The 26,585-nt window shown below is 42.4% G+C and overlaps 1 protein-coding gene across 2 annotated transcripts in view; it reads left to right on the forward strand.

The window, feature by feature from the left end:
* The window catches only part of LOC137299550 (phospholipid phosphatase 2-like), a 73,983-nt gene that overhangs the window by 39,028 nt on the left and 8,370 nt on the right, over positions 1-26,585 (forward strand). For both annotated transcript variants that reach the window (XM_067968369.1, XM_067968368.1), the window contains exons 3-5: positions 14,369-14,520; positions 15,192-15,466; positions 23,864-23,921. In XM_067968369.1, the coding sequence (XP_067824470.1) occupies positions 14,369-14,520; positions 15,192-15,466; positions 23,864-23,921 (485 nt within the window). The remainder of the gene's footprint in view (positions 1-14,368; positions 14,521-15,191; positions 15,467-23,863; positions 23,922-26,585) is intronic.

Here is a 26,585-nt window from a genome sequence, read left to right on the forward strand (position 1 = left end):
GGTGACCTAATAGAGGTCTTTAAAATTATGAAGGAGTATCATAGGGTAGACATAGAGAAGATGTTTTCACTTGTGGGGGAGTCCAAAACTAGGGGTCATAAATATAAGATAGTCACTAATAAATCCAATAAGGATTTCAGGAGAAATTTCTTTCCCAGAGAGTGGCTAGAATGTGGAACTTGCTACCACATGGAGTAGTTGAGATGAATAGCATAGATGCATTTAAGGGGACGCTAGATAAACACATGAGGGAGAAAGCAATAGAAGGATATGCTGATGGGGTTAGATGAAGTAGGGTGGGAGGAGGCTCGTGTGGAGCTTAAACACTGGCAGAGACCAGTTAATTAAACGGCTGTGGGCCTTAAATGGATATTGTCACCTCTGAATAGTACTTAGTACAGGTTTCTTTGTGTTGTGTAAAGATCCAGTTTGGTGTCTCAAAACCTCATTGCTTGATTTGTACATGACAATTTTGTGAGCCATATTCATTGTGGCTACCAATTTAACCCAAAAGGATTTAAGAAATAGTGTATGTGTTGAGAGAAGCAACACAAGATTTCTGATCCAATAGTGACTGTCATTATCAGGCCACCTGCATTGTAAAGGGTGAGTCACTGAACTATTAAACAAACTGTAGTATAAATGCAGCTTTTGTTCTGTTCAGTTCATTGTCCTTTGACTGCGAAGCACTAAAACCTGCTGCTGATCATGTGCTCTCTTCTTAACCTATCTTGTTACTGAGATTCTGGTCCAAATGAGTGATGTATAATTGTAAATTAGATATAATGAAACTGCTGCCTGATCAGGGTTAATCACGATGCCCACCTTTTTGAAATTATGCTCTTGCACCCTTTAAACTAGTTGAATTTAAATTCCCCTCACCCACAAAATTTGTTTGCTTTCTCAAAAGGGAGCAACCCAGCCATTCAAAACACACCGATCACAAAGCACAGCTATAATTAAGTAATAGAGAAGAGAAACTGTCACTTCTATAAATTGTGCTGCACCCAAGTGATAAGAAGATGACTGAAACATTTTTTCGAAGTCACTTTTTTTTAAAAAAAAGTTCAGTATTGCTGTCACTGCCATCACTCTAATATGAAGGAGCTGACCTCCGCATCCAGTGAGCTGACATCGGATTCCATATTTCCTCTATGTATCTTGTGAATACATGGGGCTAGTTCCCTTGCATTGCATGTCCGTGTAGCGGCACATGTAATGATGTGGCTTCGTCACATCCCCCAGTTCATGCATGCACAGATGCAAAAATTGCTGGCTTGCACAAGGTGTTCTGAGGCCTTCTTTTCCATGAGGCACACCAGACAAAGGCAAGATTTGTTGTTGTCCTCCTCTCCCTTGAGAAACTGGCCTTCAGCAGGTCTACAATTAAAGCACCAACAGATAGGAGGGTAAATATAAAGAGGACTGGCAATGAGGAGTGTTGCAGGTCTCTTTTTCAGCACTGTTTATTGCAGGATACTAACTGTAACATAACAGTGCCTAAACTCTCTCTTCCTCTTTCTGGGTGATCTCTAAACAGAGGGCCAGAGAGACACAAAGCAGCAGGTCTTCTGAAGGCCATAGTTGTCCTCAGCGCCACACTATGGCTACTGCTGAATTACTAGATATATCTTTGCATGACACTTCCGCCCTCTTAATGGTAAATAACCTCAATTACAATTGCATGTTGAGTTATTATTTATTCATTAACAAATAAGACATGGTGAAAGGAAGGGTCTAATAGCTCCTCTGCTTCTGATTGACCAAATGCAACTTTTCACCCCCCTCAAAAAAAAAACCCTCAGCCCCTGTCCTTGCTAACTATCACCCCATTCCCAACCTCAATTTCCTCTCTAAAGTCCTTGAGTGTGTTGCCTCCCAAATCTGTGCCCATCTCTTATTCAACTCCTTGTTTGAACCTCTCCAAATGGTTTTCTGCTTCTCCACAGCACTGAAACAGCCTTAACCAAAGTAACAAGCAACACTACCTATGACTGTGACCATGGTGCATTATCCCTCTTCACCCTCCCTGCAGCCTTTAACATGGTCGACCACGCCACTCTCCTCAGTTATTCAACTTGGTGGGTCTGCCCACAGTTGATGCCACTCTTACCTAATTGAGTGTAGTCAGAGTAGCAATAGCTTCTCTTCCCACCTCCGCACCATTGCCTTGGGAGCCTACCAAGGATCTAATCTTGTCCCCCACTTCTTCCTCATCTACATGCTGCCCCTTTGCAAACCTGATCAGCTTCCACATGTATACTGAGGATAGCCAACTCTATCCACAACATCCCTCGATTCTTCCACTGCCTCTGTGCTGTCAGACTGTTTATCCGACATCCAGTTTTCATGAGCCACAATTTCCTCAGTCTAAACTATGCAAAGACCAAAGCCGCCATCTTTAGCTCTCTCCACCAACTCCATTTCCCTCGCCGACCACTGTCTCCAGTTGAACCTGATTGTTTTCAGCCTTGGCATCCTATTCGACCCGGAGCTGGGCTTCTGATCCCATATCCTCTCCATCACAAAGACTGCCTACTTCAATCTCTATAACATCGCCCACCTCTATGCCTGCCTCAGCCCAATCTGCCACTGAAACCCTCATCTATCCCTTTGTCATTTCCAGACTTGACTATTCCAATGCTTTCCTGGCTGGCCTCACATTCTCCACCCTCCATAAATTTCAGTTCCTCCAAACCTCTGCTACCCATATCCTGTTCTGCTTGCACATCGTACCCATTCTCACTGACCTACATTGGATCCCAGCCCCCCCAGTGCCTCAAATTTAAAAATCTCATCCTCCTGTTTCAATCAGTGCATGGCCTCACTCCTCCTTATCTCTGTAACCTCCTTCATGAATGTCACTTACAAAAACTAGAACACTTAGAATCCTGAAGTGGTAGAGAGCAAGATGAGCGATATTATGATTAGGATAAAGGAAAAATTTTAGATAAGTTGGTTAGGCTAAAGGAAGACCAAGCACCAGGTTTGGCAGGACACATCCTATGGTCCTCAGGGAGGAAATTTCAGAGGCCCTAGAAATTATATTATAGGACTATATTGAGTGTGAATGTGTGTCAGAGGACTGGTGAGTGGCCAATATACTACAATTTATCCATTTTTTAAAAGTGAGACAGAGCTAATCTGAGTAATCACTGTCCAATTAGCTTTAGGAAAGCTAAGGTACTACACAAGAGATTATTAGAGAAGATTAAAGAGTATGGAAATAGAGGGAGAACAACAAACTGGATTGAAAATTGGTTAGAAGGGAGAAAACAAAGAGTAGGAATTAATGGCAGTTTTTCAGAGTGGTTTGAAGTGGGTAGTGGTGTCCCTCAGGGTTCAGTTCTGGTATCACTTCTGTTCACTGTGTATATCATTGGACTTAAATCACTATTCAAGGACCCCTGATGTTAAGTGCAGGAGCTTTGGCTGGTTTTCTCCCCTCCACCAGTCAAGAGACACTGAGACCAATTGTCGCAGCCCTGCTATCACTCTGGCTAAATCAGCCTAGATTGACAATCAAACTGGAGCCTTTGGTCTATGGGACAGAAAATTGTGGAGGGTGTGTCTGCAATTTCCCAATATGCCCACAGAGTCTCACAGCCTCACATAGCTCTTTGCCCTCTGGGTTTAGTACGACTCCATTAATCTTGTATAGACCAAGATAATATCAATTTAAAGGTCTATTGCAAATGAATCCATAGGGATGGAAAAATTCAGTAACCTGTTTTTCTGTGCAGGAAATATTTGACAATGACCTTAACAGTCTTCTCACTTACAATGCCGTCAATCGTGATTAACTATCCAAAGGATACATTGTTATTTGCCCTTTCTTTTCTGGTGATCTTTTATCAGTCAGCCAACAGGATAAGCTACTTGGAGGCAGTCTGCCAATTTTTGACATTGTTTTCATTTTCAGTTTCCATTTCCGGAACATTGTGGCAGCTTTTCTGTCTCAAAAGATGACCTTGTCCAAAATGTGAAGCAAAAAAAAATAATGTTGACAAAGTATATTTTGACACTTCTAGGATATTTCCATCGAATCCTGATGCAGTTCCTCTCTTGCCCCTCTCCCGACCTGTGATTATCAAATCACATTATTCCTGCAAACCTTTGGAACCGCATTAAAATATTAAAAACAAAGTGGAAACATCCCATATTTGTGGTCATGATGTTCCCCCTCATTGTGTTGTTATTTGCAGTGAAATCCATTAAAGGAGTTTTTTTTAAAAATTATTTTGTGAAGTGAATTTGAAAACTTGCTTTAAAATGCAAGTAAAAAAACAAAATACTGCAGGTGCTGGAAATGTGAAGCACAAACAACAAATGCTGCAAACAATGGGGGTAATTTTAACCTAACTTACTGGGTGGGAAACCCACGAGATTGGATGGAACGTCAGTTTTTCAGCCCACCCAATATTATTCTCCAGTAACTTCAATGGGGAGTAAAACCAGCGTTACACCCGATCCCATCAATTTCCCCACTGACAGGTTAGGTTAAAATTGCCCCAATAGGTCAGTCAGCAACTGTGGAGAGAACAGACAAGTTTACATTTCGAATGCAAACCCTTCTTCAGAACTGAGAAATAAGAAGCAAGCAGGCGCATTCAGATGCTCTGAAAAAGAGAGGGGGAAATTTATTTTATATTTAAGTTTAAAATATAAACACAGAAAGGAATCGTGTGGAATGGTGCAACAGATCAACTCAGTCAAGCAATGAAAAGAAGCATAAAGGCATTGAAGAAATAAAGGATTGGTGTATCAATAAGAAAGGGAAATGGGGGAGATGGAAAATCTTGGTCAGATATGAAATTACGACAGATTTGAAAATGAGGATATGGCTAAAGTCACCATTCAGGGTGCCGGGAGAAATATAAGAAATGAAGCTTGATTTGAGCTATGTTGGAACAGTGTGAGGCTAATGGCTGAGGTCAGTGTGGGAATGGGAGGAGGCGAGTTAAAGTGGCAAGCCACAAGAAGCTCGGAGACACACTAACCAAATGTAGGCGAAGTATTCACCTGATCTGCGCTTAGCTTCCCCAACGTAGAAAAGACCATACCAGATACAGCAATTGCAGAATAGTAGATTCTTTTTTAAAAAATAATTTAGATTGCTGTCTCACGTGGAAGGAGTTTTGGGAACCTGGACAACTGTGTGTGAGGAACTCCTCAACCCTTCTGAAGCCTTTGACATTCTCCACCACTTCTTCTCTGTGGTCTATCCCTACATCTTCAGAAATGGTTTCTGCACCTGTGCTATCACAGTCACTTGTGGTGTGCCCCTTGACTCCTATCCTTGACCCCCTTCTATATGTCATTTACCTGCTACTCCTTGGTAGTGCCCAACTCTACCTCTCCACTATTATCATTGATGTCTGTACCGTTGATGACCTTTCATTCAGCTCAACATGAATAAAATTGATGCCACCCATTTCGGCTCCCCACACCATACATGCCTCTAGCTCTGAATTTATCAACCTTCAAGACCAAAATGATGCACAGCCTCGGCATTCTGTTCAACCCTGCATTAAGTTTTTTTTAAAAACCTTTATCACCAGGACTGCATTTTTCCACCTCTGGAATATTATAATAATCTGCATTAGCTATTCTCTCAAAATCCCATTTTTGCTGCACCTTTGAAATCCTAGCCTTCTTTCTGTTGACTAATGCAAGTACTGAGTAGAAGCTCTGGGCTCACTTGCCATTTATATTCCCCCTCTTCATCTGAGTATTTCTGCACAAGTTTCTCTCTTTTGCTTTTAACAAGGCCCTGAGCAAATATTTAATGAGGGAATTTTTTCTCTTCTTTTCATAAATTAACCTTCAGCCCTTTTACAATGTGAGTAAGACTAGGCTTAGTGCTAGAGACTGAGTTTTTGGCCTATTTCCCGTAACTACCATTCTTATTTACTCAGATCTAATTTTTCATCCCATTCCATTCCACAAACAGGAGATTATGGCCCATAGTGGGCTCTGCCAATGAGTATTTTTGCTCCTGTGCGTTTGATGTATGGTTTACAGAAAATATCCTGTCTGGGCAGTGATTCTTGGTTATCTTACAAGTTTGTTTAAAATCTACTTTTAATGTTATTTGACTGAAGATTTTTTTGAAATAATTAAATATTTTTGGTCACCACATAAGCACATTTTGTCTTTTGCACAAAAATAAAGATTGCATAAATGGAAGACCAACGTCCAGCTCAGTGTTGTCCACCATTTTGTTTGTATAATGGTAGTAGATTCTCTTGCCAACCAAATACATATCTAGGATCTTTGTTATGATTTTAATAAGAAACCATTACTTTTTGAAATATGAAACACTTGCCCTTGGTTATTAAAATGTTTCATCTTTAAGGATTTTAATTATGCTGAAGGGGTGTAATAAGATCACAAGATAATTACAGATAAAGAAGGCCATTTGGCCCATCTGAGTTCATCTATTCAGAATGGATAGTGGTGCTCCATTCTGCACATTCAGAATTGGAGTCTTAGACCACAATCTGGTTCTGAGAGTGTACAATGACTATTTTGGTGGGCTCCCGACCTGCCTAGGAACAAAACAAACTGTACCGACAACAGTGTAGTGATTTGGTTTCTATTCTGACAATAGTTGGCTGTTTCATAAATCCAAGGCAGTTCTTTTCCCAGATTGTTCAGTAATGCACCGTGCAATTACGTGAATCGGTTTGGAATTGAGTAGCAGTTGACACCTCTGGTTGTGTTTCTCAAAGTCTGAGGTCAGGGCTTGGCCCAGGGATTCAACTTAAGTTAAAATTTCAGTTAGAATTTGAATTTCTCGTTTGCAGTTGACTTCAATCGACGTCGTTAAACTTTCACTTGAAGTAATTGCAAGTTATATAACTCTTACTTTTTGGTGTATGATTGTGAAATGTCATTCTTGAATCTGATGGTTTCCTGCTAACTGACCTATAATACCATGTGGTTAACACAGAAAATGAGAGAGCACAATGGGGTGCTGCATTCTTACAGGCACAATAAATCCTTATTGTTGAGATAAATTTGCCAGATGTGCTGTAAACATAGGGTTGGCTTTGGTTCAGGATGTCAGTTTGGCCCAGTTACTAACACTTTTGCCTGAGTCAGAAGATTGTGAGTTTAATGCCATGGTGTCAGCACATAATCTAGGCTGACATTTCAATGCAGTATTGTGGGAATGCTGCATTGTCAGAGGTGCCATCCTTTGGGTAAGACATGAAAATGAGACCCTGTTTGTCTATTTAAGTGGACATAAAAAATACCATATCATTATTTAAAGAAAGAACTTGCAATTTCAAAGCACCTTTCATGGCCCCAGTGTGCCCCAAAGCGCTTTACAGCCAATTAGGTGCTTTGAAGTGTAGTCACTCTTGTAATGTAAGAAGAGAAGGGAATTCTCTCTGTGTCCTGAGCAACATTTCTCCCTTGACCAACACCACCAGAAACATTAACTGGTTATTTAATTCATTTGCTGCTTTGGGACAAATTGCTTGCCTCGGTTATCCCTCTGAGTAACTACACTTCAAAAGTAATTCCTTGGCTGTGAAATGCTCTGCAACATCACGAGGACAGAAAAGGAGTTATATAAATTTAGGTTCTTTCTGGCTCGTTCATTCTTTGTCTCATTTGATCTCATTTTTAAAAAATATTTCCTTCCATGTTTGGTACAGCATTTATAGTTTACTAAAAAGTATATTCAGTAAAGTGTCCCTTTGTCTCTTGCTTGCTTCATGCTGGTAAAATTTGGGCTGTATGTTTGTTCTGATTCTTTGCCATAGACTATATAATCTCCTAAAGCGACAGTGGTCTGGTCCCAGTTCTCTGCAGTCTCTGCTCTGGACCACCGATCAGGAGGCAGGTGAGGGTGGCCTAAGGCCTACACCCCCATATGACTTTTTAAACCCCCTCCATCATGAAGCACCTAACCTCCACTTATTGCTGCACAACACTGCTGAGATGTGAGAAATCCAGCCCACATTCTGCTGGATACCCTGCTCCTAAGTGCTGTGATTAGGATTTTGCTGCATTTTCAAGTTGATACATGCACCAAAGGGAAAAACAACTCTGCTTGTTTTACTACCCAGCAATTATATCGATTTTGATTTACAGTACTGAATTAGCATTTGATAACTTACTGTGTAATTATACAGCAATTGTGAAACTGTTCATTTCTATCATATCTTCAAAATGTGTAATGTGTTGTATCTCACTGAATATTAAGATGTTGCTTGCAACATTCTCAACAAAGTACATCCAATGGGCTGCTTGTGTTTGTGAATTCACAAACCTGTTATTTTACTAGAATTTAGAATGATATATTAATAATTATTTTTATTCATCCCTCCCTTAAATTTTCTTCCCTGCCGATTAAATGTGCTGACTTGTGCTGGGTAAATGCCACAGGCCTCCGGAGATACACACGAAGAGATTCCGGGGTGGGTGGGGGTGGGTGGGTGTGTGTGTGTGTCCCCGAGTCCGACTGTCTCCCCTCCACCTCTTTTCCTCCCCCCCCCCCCTCTCCCCTAAAGAATATTGAACCATGGTGGAAATCACCACCAAATCAGATCCAGACCTTCCCCCAACACCCACATACACACTTTATAATGGCAGTCACTAACAATTGAGGGGGGGGGTGCTCTAACCTCCCCATCCCCCCGTAGCCCAGTGGCACTGAGGCCAATTCTAGCACCTGTATTGTTAACACAACACAGACCAGAGACAAATCTTGATCTAGATACCTCGGTTCCACACTGGACAGTACACTTACCAATTGAGCAGTGGGGGCAGCAAGCAAAGGTACTGTTACAAAAAGGTTAGATAGTTTTCAGTGGAGAATGTGAAGCAAAGTCTAGGTGACATTGCATTGGAGCATATTGCACAAAGAAGGAAAATCTATTGTGATTAAAATATTGAATGACCAAATCTTTCATCATATCAATGGAGGCACTCCTGTCTCCTCACAGGGGTTAACTACCATGAGATAGACTGGAAACAGGAACCCTCTGTCTGATCTGTCTTTCACAAAAGTGAATCTCATTTCCGGAAATGTGGTCCTGTTCTTGATTTGTTAATTATACTGAAATGCGACACCTTTGCTGACAGCCAGGATATGTCACCTCACGTCTCTGCTAGAGCCCTCTCAGTCTTATTGCATTAAAACATCTGAGTTTCAATCCAACCCTGAGTTATGTCTTCTGTTCAGATTTTTGTTTTTAAAAAAAAAAAGAATAAAAACGGCCAGTGTTGGAAATCTGAAACAAAAACAGAAAATGTTGGGATTACACAGCAGGTCTATCGGCGTCAGTAAAGAGAAACGACAGGTTAACACTTCAGGTGCAGATGATTTGCCAGGACAGATCTTTCATTCATGTCTTCTAACATAATAGTGCACACAGTTTTTTAAAAAGTAGCTTTTGGTTGCTTCCCCCAATGGCCTACTGATTACAGGCACTGGCCGGAGTAATGGTAAACCATATAGAGGAGGCCCTAAGGTTAAACTCTTGGTCTGCACAGTGTGTGCTGATCTCAGCTGGGGCGACAGAAGAGGCGTGAAGCTTGGAACTGGGGGAGAAACAATCCTCCAGATTGGCAGCAAAAGAGAAGGACTGTCCTAACAAATGAATGTAAAATACGTAATTCCTTATTTAGCTAACAACAGTTGATTGCATTACTAGATTGCTTGGGATAATTAAACTCAAAACAGTGGGTATTATGGAGAATAATAGATGCCTGAGGCATGGTATGTAAAACTCAAATCCAATTGTGGGATTAACGTTTAGAACAGTAGTGTCCAACCTGGGGGGGTGGTGTTCCTCCCCCCCCCAGCCCTGGCAATTAAATCTTGAAGCACAAACAACTCAGTCCTATTTGCACTTCAGTTTATTTTTTAATATGCTGTTTTGTCCTGTTGATTTCTGTAGACCTGGTGGTTTGGAAAGGGCTGTTTTTTAGTGCTGTTGTCTTATAGGTGGATAACTCCAAAATCAGAACTCCAAGATCGATCCGTGTCAGCAATTGGAGATATATGCATATTAGTGGGAATGTGTATTTAAACTATATCTCCCTCCCCACTCCCACGTTACACACCTATTTAGCTGACAAGGTCAAATGTTTGGTCTCCCTTGGTTTAGAACCATCATCTGAATTGACTTTATCTTGGTAATATATTTGATATTCTCTCCCTATTTTCTCTTCGAGCCTCCTCAAAGCCCAGCTACAGACCTCAGTGCTAGTTTTTATAAAGCATTCTTGCACTCACCCTGTGTTTTGAGAGACCACTGCCAAGCCAACCTCTTGTGTTGATTTCCTGGTCCTTGTTTCCCCTCTAAGCCCACATGCCCAGAAGACCTGCTCTCCCTTTTCCAAATTGGCCTCTTCATAATGGACCTATGGGGTGGCAGAGGCACAGAATATTATAACCTCATTGATATCTTCACCTTGGGTTATTTTTAAAAGCAACTTCAATATTTTTTTTTAAATTCATAGATGCTGAACAAGTTCAGTGCACCTAAGCTTGCGTTGTGCCCATTTTAAGTGGCTGCCTAGGCGCACTGACCGGCGGAACTGGCTTAATGGGCTCAATTTTAAAACCGAGCTGGGAAGGGGGGGTCAAATTGAGGTCAGGAAACCCATTCGTACGGGTTTCCCGGACGTCCTTACGAATTTGACGTGAGGACGTCTTATTTTTTTTTGCTGGTTTCCCGTCCAACTGACCGGCCTGAGTGACAGGCTGGTCTCAGTCGGATGGGAGACAAGCCAGGGAGAGGACGTGTTCAGGTAAGTCTTTGTTTGTATGGGTGGGCATAGGTTGGCATGGTGGTCATGAGTCATGGGGGATTGGATCAGGGGTCAGTCACCGGAGGGGGGGGGGGGGTCTCAGGATCGGGGGCCATCGCGTGGGTCCGTGTTTGTTGAGGGGGAGGATCGTCGGGAGGAGGATCAGAGGGGGTCAGGAGGTCCGTGGACGGGAATCCGCAATCGGCGGGGGGCGTCCGCAATCAAGGGTTGGGTGTCCACTATCGTTGGGGGGTCAGTGCAGGTAGGCTTGTTGGGCCTGGGGGAAGCACTCCTGCTCCTCCCGACCCACAGGCTGTGCCTTTCTAGGCAACTACCTGTTAGTCTCGGGCCTTCTCGCCTTCTTTCACAAGGCGTAAAGCAGAAGGCCCAGGAATCCGAGCCCCCCGGGCTTGAAATCGGGAAGTCCAGAAAAATAGAGGCCTGAAGCCTCCTTGAAAGGTTTTAAGGCCCGACCCGCTTCCTGGGAGTGGGTTGGTCGCCCGCCCCTCTTCCCGCCCAGGTGAAATTCGGAAATGGGCGGGTCTGAAATAGTGGCAATTTTCAATACCCCCCGCTTGCCCCCAACCCACCCGTTTTCGCTTTGAAAATTGAGCCCAATGTGTTTAGCAGGTCACTGTGGAAGCCATTGTACCAGTGGCAGATTTGGAGTCCCAAAAAAAGTGGGTCTCTGCCACCATAATTTATTTTTCTATGCTGTTGACTGCAAGACCCACACGTCAGAAGTCAACAGGATGGTCAGAATGTATAAGCACCTTTAGTCAGCCTAGTCCGACTGCCCTTTTTTCATCTCCCTGAGGGGGAAAAAACGTGTTTCCGGTTTCACTAGAAATAGTGATTAGAGGAACTTGTTGTGAATGCATTTCTGATTTCCTCTTTGTGGATTTAATTTTGATTTTTTTTTAAAAAAAGCTTTATCTCTTTTTTTAAAAAAAATTTCAGAACATGGGTTAGATTAGAGGAAATCTTAGGCCCTGATCTCTTAAGATTTCTATCAGATCTTATTCATAGACTCAATAATCTTGTAACTTGCGAAAATTTTATAACTGCTTATTATTGCAATGCAGGATTTTTGTTATTTTAGGACTTGGGAGAGATAAAAGGAACCTTCCAGAACCATTGTTGTCCATTTGGCTGGTCCATTTGTATGTCCCTCATTCTTATGTCAAAAAACTACCCATCTCCCTCTTGAATTTGATGCTATCGGTCTGGCTGGGCAGCCTGTTCCATGCATTCACCAATCACTGTGTGAAGTAGTTAATCTAAACTGGCCTCCTTCTGAGCTTGACTATTTTCAGTTCCTTGCATATTTTTTTCATCCTTTGCACAGTTTCAAAAAGTTAGTTGCTGCTAAGCTATTAACTGTTTTTGGGAGACGTCCTCAATTAGCTCTGGTCAACAAGTTAAGTTGTCTTTGACAAAAACTTCAGTGCATTTTGTTTCTTGCAGCTAAGATTAGTCCATTACAATAGTCTGCATCAATATCGTGAGCTCATTATCGTAATCATACAGCACAGAAGGAGGTCGTTCGGCCCATTGTACCTGTGCCGGCTCTTTGAAAGAGCTATCCAATTAGTCCCACTCCCCTGCTCTTTCCCCATAGCCCTGCAAATTTTTTACCTTTCTCCTTATCCTGTTGTTATTATCACTTCAGCCTCTATGAGCAAGTGTCTTACAAGTCTTTACCTGTCTGAGTTGGCCCCTTTCGATAAATATGTAGAGCCCAGTTTACTTCACAAAGCACTGCTACCATGGTCCCCATCCTCACCAGACTTTGTATTTTGCCAATCATGTTAACTTTTTTTTTCTAGGGTCAAGTTGGACAATAGAAATGGTAAATCTAAACTATCAGATTAGTTTTTCCATGGGGGCCTGAAACAGTCTGCCAAAAAGTCTGTTTGTTAAGGAACAACTGAAAAGGCTCTGTTTTTAAGGGGCTTTGAAGAACATTCCAGAGATGTAAAAACTTTGAAATGTTGTCAATATAATCATGAAATAGATCCAACAAAAACGATTTCCTAACGTGGCCAGTGTTTCCTGTATCCTGACTGTGTTTTGTTTCTTCTGAATGTTCTTTGAGTTGCAATCTCTGGTGATATTGAACAACCTAATCTCCACTTCCATTGAATGGCTTAATGCCCTCCATTGTCTCAAATAATACTTAAAATGGAATATGTGCCATAATCCAGCCAATTGATTTATACCAATTGCGATACATAAACTAACCATTTGGTTGCTTAATATCCCTTCTCAAAAGCTTGAATTTGTGTTGCTGCATAATTCATTGCAATATTACGCTTACCTCTATATAGCATTTTTGGTCGTGGAAAATTTTGTTTCTGCAAGGTAAAATCGTATGAATAACACTCTCCCAAGGACTAAGTGGCGCTGAGTAATGACTTGGCCCTCTGTTCTGAATCTGCTATATTACAGCTGCTTGCGTTGTCAGACTGACATCGTTGCTTTCTCCTTCCCGACTTCTGTCGAGACTCCTGTTGCTCTCTCCCTCCTGATTCCTGCCAAGGATTCAAATAATTTATTAAAAAGAAAATCTCTCTACTTCTGGGTCAAATCATGCTCATCATGGTAGATGTAAACATCATGGGTACTTTTCATGGAAAGTTGCACTCTCACCTCTGCGTCAGAAGGCCAAGGGTTCAAGACCCACTCCAGAGTCTTGGGCACATTATCTTGGTTAATACCTCAGTGAAGTACTGAGGGAGTGCTGCACTGTTGGAGGCGCCTTGGCCAATATTTATCCCTCAATCAACATCACTTAAAAACAGATTATCTGGTCATTATCTCATTGCTGTTTGTGGGACCTTTGTGTGCAAATTGGCTGCTGCATTTCCTACATTACAACAGTGACTATACTGAATTGTACTGAATTGGCTGTAATGAGCTTTGGGATGTCCTGAGGTTGTGAAAGGTGCTATATAAATTCAATTCTTTCTTTTTCTGACCCATTGCTGGCTATGCATATTGTATAGCATGTCTTTCTGTTGATTGTGAGACAATGAGTATTATCAAGGCTGTCTAATCCACCACTGCTCACTGAGTTGGCAGCAAAGTCACAGCTGGATTGCTGGTGGGAGGGAAGAAGAGGAGGAGAAGACATTCTGCAGCAATTCTGAAAGTCTTGGGGTGAATTCACACTCCATCTGTACTGTCAATGTGAATCGGTTTGGCTTTGCTTGGGCATTACAGTTACAGTGTAAATGTAAGCTAAATTCAGCATCAAGGCCCAACCTGACTCCCAAACTAAGCTGAATGAGAATCCCTGGAGAAATAGTCTCACTTTGCTTTGTTTTGCTGTGCTTAGAAGTTACTTGGGGCCTTGGTGCCCCTTTGCAATTCCCAAGTTGTGTCTGGGCGAAGTGGTTTCGGCACTGTACTGATGCTAAACCTGTGCAGTGTGACAGCACCTTAGAGAATGACCTCACCATAGACTCAGCAGAGGCAGTGATAAGGAAATGCTTCTGCTGTGTTACAGCTGCGCACCTCGTAAGAACGCGCAATGTGCTCCAACAATCTGTCTCTGACACCCCTTTGATTTTTTTTTTTCCCTTCACAGCTTCGTTACCGTTTGTCATATTGACGTTGCAGGCCAAGCCAAACATGCGAGGATTTTACTGCAATGATGACAGTATCAAATATCCATACAAAACGGACACCATTTCTCATTGGATGATGGCAGCAGTTGTTATTCCAGCCTGCATAATAATTGTAAGTGATTGAATTTACTACTTGTTTCTGAATGAATACCACTACAGTGCATACCTTTTTATAAAAAAAAATTGTAGCCAGGCAATATTTGAAAAGAGGCCATTCCACTACTCCCGATAGCTCAATGGTACCAGGCACCATTTGGTATGGAACTCGGTTATATGGGCCAGAAGGTCTCTGATTCAGTCCAGAGTTCTACTGAGTTAGTTGATCTTGGTCAGGATAGTGACTGGGCTACTACAATTAGCCATTGTAACCCCTGGGCTAGGGAAGAAGAAACAAATTGGCCAGGGATTTTCTGCTGGAACATGTGGATATGGCTGAGATAACCCCCAATGGTAAAATAGTCTGTTGACACTCACTGTCCAAACATGTTCAAGCATGGGGGACATCACTGCTCTCATCCGGCATATGCACTTTCCAGCAGGAAAGCACTGGATAGTAATGAGGAGTGGGTACCCTGATTGACTATTTGCCCCCACCCTCCCCACGCACAGTGTTGCTAAGGCCATTTTATTCTCCCACCCCCTTAACCCTGTACTGGCTGAAATTAGCTAACTCAGGACAGATTTGTGATCAAACCGGGGACCTTCCTGCTTGTAAGGATCAGCTGACCTGTCGAGGAATTTAACTGGGTTTCGTCCCTTTATCTGTCTGTTTTCTTTATTTAGATTACTGCCGGAGAAGCATTTATGGTTCGGCTAAAGCACCTGTATTCAAGGTCTGAGTTTAACAACTACGTGGCTGCCTTGTACAAGGTGGTGGGAGTCTTCTTGTTCGGTGCTGCAGTGAGCCAATCGTTGACAGACATTGCAAAGTACACAGTTGGGCGTCTTCGGCCAAGCTTTCTGGCTCTATGTAAACCCGACATGTCACTCGTGAACTGTTCACAATATGTCCAGTCAGACATTTGCACAGGGTCGATTGGTAATGTCACAGAGGCAAGGTATGTAGTTGACCAACGTGGAAGTCTCAACAAACTTAATGCTTTAATATCCAAACAATAAAGCTGAGGCTTTTTTCGCATATGGGTTTCTGCTCATGTTTAGATTATTTTTTTAAAGCAGTTTTTTGGGGGGAAATTGTGTTCCTCAGTGGGAGGGATGTTACTACAGGGGAATGGGACCCCTTGATTCTAAGTTCAGGCCGAGCACAGCAGAGTAAAGGTCTCTCTAATTTGATCCAACATACCTCAAAAGAGCACCCACTACTGCACCCCTGTGGCATTTTTTCATTTAACATATCATTCTGTGGTCTGTTTGTGTGAGATTGACTATTTGGTACCAATTAATACAGCATGAGGAGCAGTTTTGTGCCTCGTGGGAGCTGGATTGTGTTAACTAGAATCATTTCACGTGGAACCCTTGCAGACGGAAGAGACTAGCATCTGGTAATTCTCAATTAACTCCACTCTCTGCTCTTTACTACACCTATTTCCAATGATCAAGTGTCAGATAGTCTATCTAAAGATGTGTTAGCACCAAAGTGGGTTTTTTTGTGCTCCTGGATTCCAATCATAGCACTGAGACATAAAGGTTTAATTTTACCAGCTTTAAATTAACTGGAGTTCCAGAATCAATATTCAGCAGCAGGAAGGCGATCTGCCCTTGCTTGGGACTATGGCAGTCGATCAAAAATGAATCCACATACATCAACTAAAGGGGAAGGGTATCCTTTCCATTCAGAAAGCCCAACTTTGTTCATCTCCACAGGCTGTTTTTCCCTCAGACAATTGGAGACTATCTCTAGTTTTAGAAAGGAAATGCTCAGTTTTTTTGTGTACTTATGGGTGATGGTCATCATCATGGCCATTAGATTAAAAGTATTCATCCAACCATCCCTCCCATTCTGGGTATTGGTTGCTTCCATTAAGCAGCTTTTATGGAACTGCCATCTCGTCAATAAGGACTTTGGTAGATTAAGTAGATTATCACAACGTTTAATGAACTACCAATCTATCTTCTTAGTACTTTTTCACCTGTAACATTAATGAAGTAGGAGTTAGCCAGTACAAAATAGGCCAGATCCAGGAACACAGGTGGTACTTTGAAATTCAAATGAGGTGATGTTGTGTGCTGGACTTGGATTCAAATCTGGGACAACTAATGGGTTGTTTCTGTTTACTGGCTATGAAATGAGTTTGGTCAATCTCCATCCAGTTCTTTCTAGCCACAGGCCAACAGCACAAAAACCGCTCGTTACTGAGCACTAATGCACACTAACTTGCCAATCTCTCCCAGAGAGACCAAAGGATGGCTCATGCAAGAAATATCACTGGCACAAAAGAGGATGGTCTTCTGAGCTTGGCGCTGCTGCACAATACTGGGGTATAAGTACAGGAAGCTTTACTCTGCATCGAGCTTGGCCTAAGAGTGCATAAACCTAACACCAGGTGTCCAAAATTAAAAGTGTTCTATTCACCACATTAATGTCCTTCAGATCATCTCAAGCATTCATACACAAGGTCATTAAAATTAGGTAATATTTGACAGATATGTAAGATAATATATTTTCAACTTGTTTAGTCTAGCTAATCAGACCAGTCTTTACCTGCTCATTTCAGTATATTTTAAATTTGTACCTATAATTGCTGATTCATGTAAACAGTGCAGCTTAATCGCTTTAAATGTGACTTAACGTGCCTTGCCTAGCCATCTGATCAAGTGGTTAAATATTTGCACTGTATGGTCCGAGAAACATTTAATCAGGATTATTATGAAAGAAAGGAAAGCAGGCTTAACATTAAGTTGTTGGCTGTATAAATGTATCAGTAAATCCTTTTATTAATAAAAGACATTAAATTGCCTTTGTAAACAATTACCAACAATAACACACTACCATTGCACTGGCCATTATAAAACATGAAGCTGTCAGTAATCTTTTTGACTTACTAGTTTTCTAAAATTAACTGCCATTGCTCTCCCTTTAAATTCTCAGTATGAGCTGAGTATAATTCCTTAATCACGACTGCTTCAAACGTTGTATTGATATTTCTCACCGTATTCCATAAGAGTGGTCCAGAAAGTGTTTAGGAATGATGGGTAATTTTTAAAAGCTTCCTTTACCGGGACATCTGTTCTGAGCACTGATTAATACCAATTCTGTGTTGTACTTCATTCTGATCAGCTCCATCTCTGCAATTTGTGCGGCAGTCAGTACATTCTTCTGTTGGGAAGTACTGCTCATCAACTTTGACCCTGTATATGTTTGGTAAATCAAAATGTTTGCCTGTCACATGAGCATTGTTGCAGAGAAGCTCATACTGAATAGAATCATAGAAAATTTATGGCACAGAAGGAGGCCATTCGGCCTATCGTCTCCGTGCCGGCCGAAAATGAGCCACTCAGCCTAATCCCGCTTTCTAGCACTTGTTCCATAGCCTTATAGGTTGTGGCACTTCAGGTGCATATCTAGGTACCTTTTTAGATGAGTTGAGGGTTTCTGCCTTTACCACCTATTCAGGCAATGAGTTCCAGACCCCCACCACCGTCTGGGTGAAAAAAGTTTTCCTCCGCTCCCCTCTAATCCTTCTACCAATTACTTTAAATCTATGCCCCATGGTTATTGACCTCTCTGCTAAGGGAAATAGGTCCTTCCTATCCACTCCATCAAGGCCCCTCATCATTTTGTACACCTCAATTAAATCTCCCCTCAGCCTTCTCTGTTCCAAAGAAAACAACCCCAGCCTATCCAATCTTTCCTCATGGCTAAAATTCTCCAGTACTGGCAACATCCTCGTAAATCTCTTCTGTACCCTTTCTAGTGCAATTATATTCTTCCTGTAATGTGACCAGAACTGTACGCAGTACTCAAGCTGTGGCCTAACTAGTGTTTTATACAGTTCTAGAATAACCTCCCTGCTCTTATATTCTACACCTTGGCTAATAAAGGAAAGTATTCCATATGCTGCCTTAACCACCTTATCTACCTGTCCTGTTACCTTCAGGGATCTGTGGACATGCACCCCAAGATCCCTCACTTCCTCAACACCTCTCAGTATCCTTCCATTTATTGTGTATTCCCTTGCCTTGTTTGCTCTCCCCAAATGCATTACCTCACACTTCTCCGGATTGAATTCCATTTGCCACTTTTCTGCCCACCTGACCAGTCCATTGATATCTTCCTGCAGTCTACAACTTACCTCTTCACTATCAACCAATTCTTGTATCATCTGTAAACTTCTTTTATCAAGTCCAAATCATTAATATATACCACAAAATGCAAGGAACCTAGTACTGAGCCTTGCGGAACCCCACTGGAAACAGCTTTCCAGTTGCAAAAACACCCGTCGACCATTACGCTTTGCTTCCTGCCACTGAGCCAATTTTGGATCCAACTTGCCACTTTCCCTCGGATCCCATGGGCTTGTACTTTTTTGACCGGTCTGCCATGTGGGACTTTGTCAAAAGCCTTGCTAAAATCCGTGTAGACTACATCAAATGCATTGCCCTCATCGACCCTCCTTGTTACCCCTTCAAAAAATTCAATCAAGTTAGTCAGACACGACCTTCCCATAACAAATCCATGCTGACTGTCCTTGATTACTCCATGCCTTTCTAAGTGCCAGTTTATCCTGTCCCTCAGAATCGATTCCAATAATTTGCCCACCACCGAGGTTAGACTGACTGGCCTGTAATTACTCGGTCTATCCCTCGTTCCCTTTTTAAGCTTCGGTACAACGTTAGCAGTCCTCCAATCCTCCGGCACCACGCCTGTATCCAGTGAGGATTGGAAAATGATGGTCAAATCCTCCCTTGCTTCTCTTAACAGCCTGGGATACATTTTGTCCGGGCCTGGTGAATTATCTACGTTCAAAGATGCTAAACCCCTTAATACTTCCTCTCTCACCATGTTTATCCCATCCAATATTTCACACTCCTGCTCCTTAACTACAATGTCTGCATCGTCCCTCTCTTTTGTGAAAACAGACGCAAAGTATTCGTTAAGAACCACACCAACATCTTCCGCCTCCACACATAGGTTACCCTTTTGGTCTCTAATAGGCCCTACTCTTTCCTTAGTTATCCTCTTGTTCTTTATGTATTTATAAAACATCTTTGGGTTTTCCTTGATTTTATTTGCCAATATTTTTTCATGCCCTCTCTTTGCAATGCATAACTTGTACTTTCAAGTACAGAACAATGCACAACTTGTACTTTCTTTTAAGTGGATTCATTCAAGTTTTCATATGGATGTCAATTATTTTATATCCCATGACGATATTGGATTAATGGTGTGATTTTCTCCTTTCGTATAGTCTTGTCTGCAAACACTGGATCAGTGGTTCCGTGGCTAAATACACGGTCAGTGAAGTACTGAGTTCTGCAGACTCAGAAGGCTTGGATTCAGCCCACAGTCTGTCTTTTTTTGGGGTCAGCCATGTGCCTGACAAGCACAGAAAACCTGTAGCCAGGTTTCTAAACAAGGCTCCTGAGAAATCAGCACAAGTAGAGGTTCTGTTGTCCACAGGACGCACTGCAGCAACTCGCCAAGGCTTCTTCGACAGCACCTCCCAAACCCGCGACCTCTACCACCTAGAAGGACAAGAGCAGCAGGTACATGGGAACAACACCATCCCGACTTGGAAATATATCGCCGTTCCTTCATCGTCGCTGGGTCAAAATCCTGGAACTCCCTTCCTAACAGCACTGTGGGAGAACCTTCACCAACGGACTGCAGCGGTTCAAGAAGGCAGCTCACCACCACCTTCTCAAGGGCAATTAGGGATGGGCAATAAATGCCGGCCTCGCCAGCGACACCCACATCCCATGAATGAATTTTTTTTAAAAAGGGAGTGAACACCCCAGTTTCCTAAGACCAGAGAGTGAAGTGAAGATCGGCAGAGCCAAAGCTCGGGTGGGGTGGTGGGGCCAAATATACAAGGGGTGTTGCTAGAGTTTACGCAGTTAAGACCACACAGCCTTTCAGCATAGGGAACCGATAAGCTGCTTGTTCAGCCAGGAACATCCTTGTATGCCAGAAGATTGGCTTTCAGGATTCTCTGAAGCCAAGTGGGAAGAAAACCCCTGCCCCCAGAAACAGTGTAACCTACTGGTTCCATTACTGAACCAGGCAGATTGACCTGGAGTGCTGTCTATCTGCCTGGCTCCGATATCAGATTATAGAGTACAGCTCTGAATTTCCATTGGTAAGCATGTCATCTTGCATCCATCACAGAGACCCTGTTTATTCCTCACCCCCACTCTCTCCAGTCAGACGAAGAGTTGGCCAATAGACGACTGATGAGCTGGGGTTTTAACCCAGACTCTGTTGACAGCAGGTACGAGGACTCCTCACGAGTGGCAACATAAGCAGCAAACTAACCATAAAAATTTGTTAGTGCATTGTCTCCATTTTCCTGATTACAGCATGGACACACGCCATACCCTGCTGCCTGCTCCTCTTCCTACTAATCATAGTAGGCACTGAGCCCTTGTATTAGAGCTTGTTCTCATATCTGGCATTCATGTAACACCTTGTGTGACATGCCTGAATTTTTTTATCATGTATACAATGGACATTTGCCTTCAGTGTGATGAAAGGACCAACACAGGGCTGTTTGTGCTGCTTCAACCTGCTTAATATTTTAGATTTCTAAGTCCAGGGCTTACTCATCACCAACTGCTCAATCCAGGCCCTAGTTCAGGACTTTGGCAAAGAACAAGCCTGTCTAGAGTCTGGCTCTTTCCAAGTACTTGCTTCCTGCAACTGTTTCCCCTTAAAGCCACAAATCCACATCTACCCACTCTTGATCAGTGCAAAGGCATGATACCATACTTGAAGAAACCCACAAACATATCCCACTGACTAGCCCATTGTCCAATATGGGGGGTGAACTCCAATCTCTCATTTGCAAAAAGGAAAAAAGCAACACTTTCAGAAATGTCCGGAACAGACACTGTGGGGCTATTCCTTATGCCATTATCGAAGACACTGAATAGGATGGGATATTCTGACCAACCTTGCCTCATTACTCTTTCCTGGAGCAGCTTATAGGAATTTGATATGAACATTATCCAAACCTGTCCACTCTGCCACTAGCTAGGCAGGATGATGTCCACATTCTCCCATTCAACTGGGTCATTTAAGGACTTCAATTACATAAAAATGATCCTAAATCACAGGCATCAATCATGACTGAAAGAATTACTCTGGGCAGCAAAGTCTTCTTTCTTCTCCAGCCTCCATGCAGATAGGTCTTTATTACTGCTTGTTGGGTCAGGCACCAACTTAGTATTGTGCTTTCTCTGGTTCTATGGGATGCCCTCATGGATTGGTTGGAGAGCATCAGACTTGAGTCTTTGGCATTGGCCCAGAGGAACCATCTTGACCATACTTAGAAGTTTACAACATGGAAACAGGCCCTTCGGCCCAACATGTCCATACTTAAAAGACTTTAGCCAAAGGGAAAATGATTTAGGATCATTTTTGTGTGACTGCAAACATTTGCAAATGATCCAGCTTCATCTCGCTAATGAATAAACAGCAACTTAGATTTATATAGCACCTTTAACGTTCCTGGCCTTGTGACGTGCTGCATCATAACCTCCCATTTGTAGCATTTCTTGATTGTTACAAAGAGGCTTCAACAACCACTTTATGGACCATCTGCTTTCGTCTAACTGCTTTGCTTCCTTTGGAAGCTACATTAACAGGATGCTGCTTAGTGGATGAACAGCTGCCAGGCTCGAGCTTGAGTTTATTTATGACTTCAGCTGCAATGGCAAGGGAATCAATAGCCACATTATTTGCTGTTGAGTCCACCCAACAGTCACACAGACCTCGTCCCAGGCTTCTCGTTCTGCAATAGCCTTCTTTTGGCTGAGTACCTTGGCCTGATCATTCATAGCACAGAACCCAAAAGCCACTCCAACTTGGCAATCACCCTTGGTTACAAGGCCAGCATCTTGCATAAGGCAGCCAACAGCTGCCTTATGAAGACTGTAACCAGCCAGAAACCTGACGTTTCCTAGTAGCAAACAGTTTATTTGGAAAGGAATGGCTGTGCTGAGCTATTCACAACAACATGTTCAACTGGTATGCCGCTGTGCACCCCATGCAGATACCATTTAGTTGGTGAACTTCAGAAGGACACCGCTGCTGGAAGGATTTGCACCAATTTTATAGCTCCAAGACTGACCTATTTTAATCACATATAAGGAGCAATGGACAGTCATTTTGTGAAGTCATTAGTGACATGCCGAGAATCTTGTAACTCCTTTATCTCTCCTGAATTGATGCGGCTTTTGAAGAATGTACACAGATCTATCAAATCAAACCAAATTCTGGATCCCTCATAGTATTTTTGCCCAGACAAGGAGCAAACCTCAACTTCCACTGCAAGCAGATCCTAATCAATGATCGGAGGCAGACCTTGAGCCCCTGAGGGCAAGGATACATCCATTCCTGAGAGAGGAAAAATCAAATGCCTGAGTTCTTGCCATCCGAGGAGTTGGTAATCCAGGTAGCATAAGAGAGGTAAAATCCTTGAAAAGAATCCTTACATTCCATCTTCGAGTGATCCCTTAGACAGGTCAAGGATATTGGCCAATACAGCGACCAAATGAACGATGGGCTGAATGACCTCCTCCTGTGCTGTACCACATTATGATACTACTACTATGATATGTACAATCTATGCTTGTGGCTAATAGCCTTAAACACATTGAGCACACGAGTTTCCATCTCCTCTCTAACGTAATGCCTTGAAGTGTACCTTTTGAGGTACCAGTGCTAGACAATGGGATCAAATGATTGGATTTATGCAGAGGTCCTTATCCAGATGGAAGAGTATCATTCCATCTGGGCTGAGTTAGTTGTTCTGAGTAGAGGCAACGGTAGTGATGCTACAACAGCCACAATGTCCTTGGATTAGGGAGAGCAAAATTCAGTTAGGGTTCCTACTCCAGATCACTCTTCCATCTCCCATGGTGGAATGTGCACTGACAGGATTGGGTTCAATTGTGAAACCCCTCACTGTAGAATAGGCTACTAATACTCCTTGTCCAGGCTCACTATTGGATGAAATATGGGAGAAGGGCCAGCTCCCAATGAACAGTGCATGAATCAGCACCTTCAAGAGAAAGATAGAAAATTGGGATCTAATTTTTTTTGTTGGAAAAAGGATCAAAATTACTTCTATGTGCACCTCTCAGAATTTAATACTCCCAAGCGTTAAAGTGAAGGTCTGCAACTGTAATTTTGACATCAATAACCGTGTCGATCCACTTATATAATAATGGGCCCAGGGTTTCATCCTGGCTTAGTCCTGTACCATGGCAGTTGCACGCGGAGCTCTGATGTTGTGTTTTCTTCAGCAGACTAAATATTGAATATTTTGCAGGTTATCGTTTTACTCTGGCCACTCGTCATTTGGAATGTACTGCATGGTGTTTCTTTCAGTAAGTACCCACATAATTTTCTGCTGTGTACTGGCCAGTGACCTTGTGATCAGTTGTTTGCTTCCTACTATGAAGGACCCATCACCAAATGCTGCAGGTGCAAGCAAGTTTTTTTTTTAAATCACCTTTCTATATATAGACTTTTATAATCAGTGAAAGGTCAATAGGAATGTGCAGCCATCTGGTGCAATATTCTAGGTCATTGTTGCAGTGGGAGTTTAAAATACTTCAAGAATGCAGGCTGTAGATTGTTGTAAAAAAATCCCTGTGCCCCTGGACAAGCGGCATAATGCAGAATAATTTCATAAAGCTGCTTTCAGAAGGGTCTACACTTTGATTACAGGCTTAGTTACCAATTGTCTTGTTGAGGGCTTCAGTTACTTGCTTATGGGCTACTCTCGGACCTACAATAAAGTAACTCCAAAGCTTTTACATTTATTTTTATTGTACGTACTCTGTCGGTCTCTTTCATGAACAGCAACTTGCATTTATATTGAGTTTTTAATGTAGAAAACAACTGAGGGTGCTTTACATAAGAAATAAGTAGAAATATATAAAGGAATGGATGGCAAGCCATGGAGAAAGAGATTAGGAAGTGTGGCTGAAAAAATGGGTTTCAAGAACGTTTTTAACGCCGGGGAGAGCAGAGCAGAGGTAGAAGGGTTTAAGGAGGGAATTTCAGAGTAGAGTCAAGGTGGCAGAAGACCCTGTCACCAATGGTGAAGCAATGGAAAGGGGGGCAACCTCATCTGAATCCTAGCTCCAGCACCATCTCTGAGCTGGTTTATGACTGGATGAGTCATACGGGATTTGTCTTTTTTTTTTGTCCCTTCCTTTCACGATAGCACAGAACTTTTATCAAGAGGTGTTCTGTTATAGTGAGTGATTCAAGAATAGTTGAAACTCATCCCAGCTCAGAGAGACGCTGCCAAACTTCCCACCATCTGACTTGACTTGGAAATCTGCCTTGTGACTACTAGGCCACTGGACTGCTAACAATCGCTCCTCTTCAATGGCAGACAGCTACTGAGCTAGCTTTCCTTTATAACTTGGCCGTGACAATTTCTTCAGCTGTTTTCTGCAACTGAACTTCAAAAAAAGGCCTTGTCTTTTCAAGTGTCCCAACTGATTTACGCAAGTTAGTATTACCCTCTGCCAGTTTATGCTGTCATGCCTTTCCATCTGTCTCTGCTTGATTAATCCTGTCTGAGTTGCTTCATGATGTTCTGAATTATTGGAATCCTTCGGTGACGATGCTGTTAAACGTGTTGTGGAGACCGTGGATTTCTCTAAAAATGAGAAACCCAAGGTAAAGGGTCCAGGTCCATACAGCAGGACACCACCAAGGCAGTAAAAAGTAGAAAAGAAGGGGAAGGTAAATTGGGAAGTAGCTCTTAGGTCATTCACTTAAAACCGCAGTGTGGCATCAAGATTGTAGGAGAAAAGGCAAGACTGAAGTTTGTAAAGAGTTCCACAGTTGAGGTCCTAGGAGAGATTGGGCTAGACTAGAAGACTGAGATGAATCTCTGTTTTAATGTGGTAGGGATGTAAGGAGAAAGGGTCTCTATCTCAACATATTAGGGTTGTAGGGAGGAAAGAGCTGGTGTATGATGCTATGTTTTGAAGCTTAAAATGATAATGAGAGAAAAGTTCAGAGGATGGTCCCACAAGATAGTAATGTCCCACATGCACTTTATTTTTCTGAGCACTCCCTCTAGTGACTGACCCATATATAAGCAACTTTGAGCTTTTGAAATATGTGCAGGTAACAGATCAGTACCTCAAACAGTACCCACTGTTTTACAGCACCAAAGGGTAAGATGTGGTAACCCCTTCCCCCATATTCCAATTCAGTGTCATTTCTTTATCCGTAAACAAAAGCAAAATACTGCGGATGCTGGAAATCTGAAATAAAAACAGAAAACGCTGGAAATACTCAGCAGGTCAGGCAGTATCTGTGGAGAGAGAAACAGAGTTAACATTTCATGTTGACGACCTTTCATCTTAACTGGAAGAAGTTTGAGATTTAACAGCTTTTAAGCAAGTACAGAGCCTGGGATTGAGGGGGGGTGTGGGAGGAAGGAAAGAACAAAGGGGAAGGTCTGTCACAGGATGGAGGTCCAAAAGCCCATTTTCTCAGACAGCAAGCACTTGTGATGGTTCAGCTGTAACCATTTACACCTCCTCTAGACCCACCTTTTGTTTCTATATTTGTCCCATTACCACCCCTTTTATCTTGCACCATCATCCCTTTTGTCATTTAATCACTCCTGCCCTCCACCCTATATCAGATCTTTCCGCCTCTCCCTCTTTCCCCCCCCCTCCCCCCATATCCCGACTCTGTACTTACTTTTAAACCGAAACATTTGCCTGAGGAAGGAGAAAATCTCCGAAAGCTTGTGAATTTAAAATAAAATTGCTGGACTATAACTTGGTGTTGTAAAATTGTTTACTTTTAAACTGTAAGATCTCAAATTTCTTCCAGTTCTGATGAAAGGTCATTGACCTGAAACGTTAACTCTGTTTTTCCCTCTCTACGGGTGCTGCCTGACCTGCTGAGAATTTCCAGCATTTTCTGTTTTTATTTCTTTATCCAAATCCATTTGACCCCAATACAGTTAAGATTGCCACAAATCAGCCCCCAGTTAGATGCTATATAACTTT

This window comes from Heptranchias perlo, chromosome 29 (assembly GCF_035084215.1).
Source record: "Heptranchias perlo isolate sHepPer1 chromosome 29, sHepPer1.hap1, whole genome shotgun sequence".
NCBI lineage: Eukaryota > Metazoa > Chordata > Chondrichthyes > Hexanchiformes > Hexanchidae > Heptranchias > Heptranchias perlo.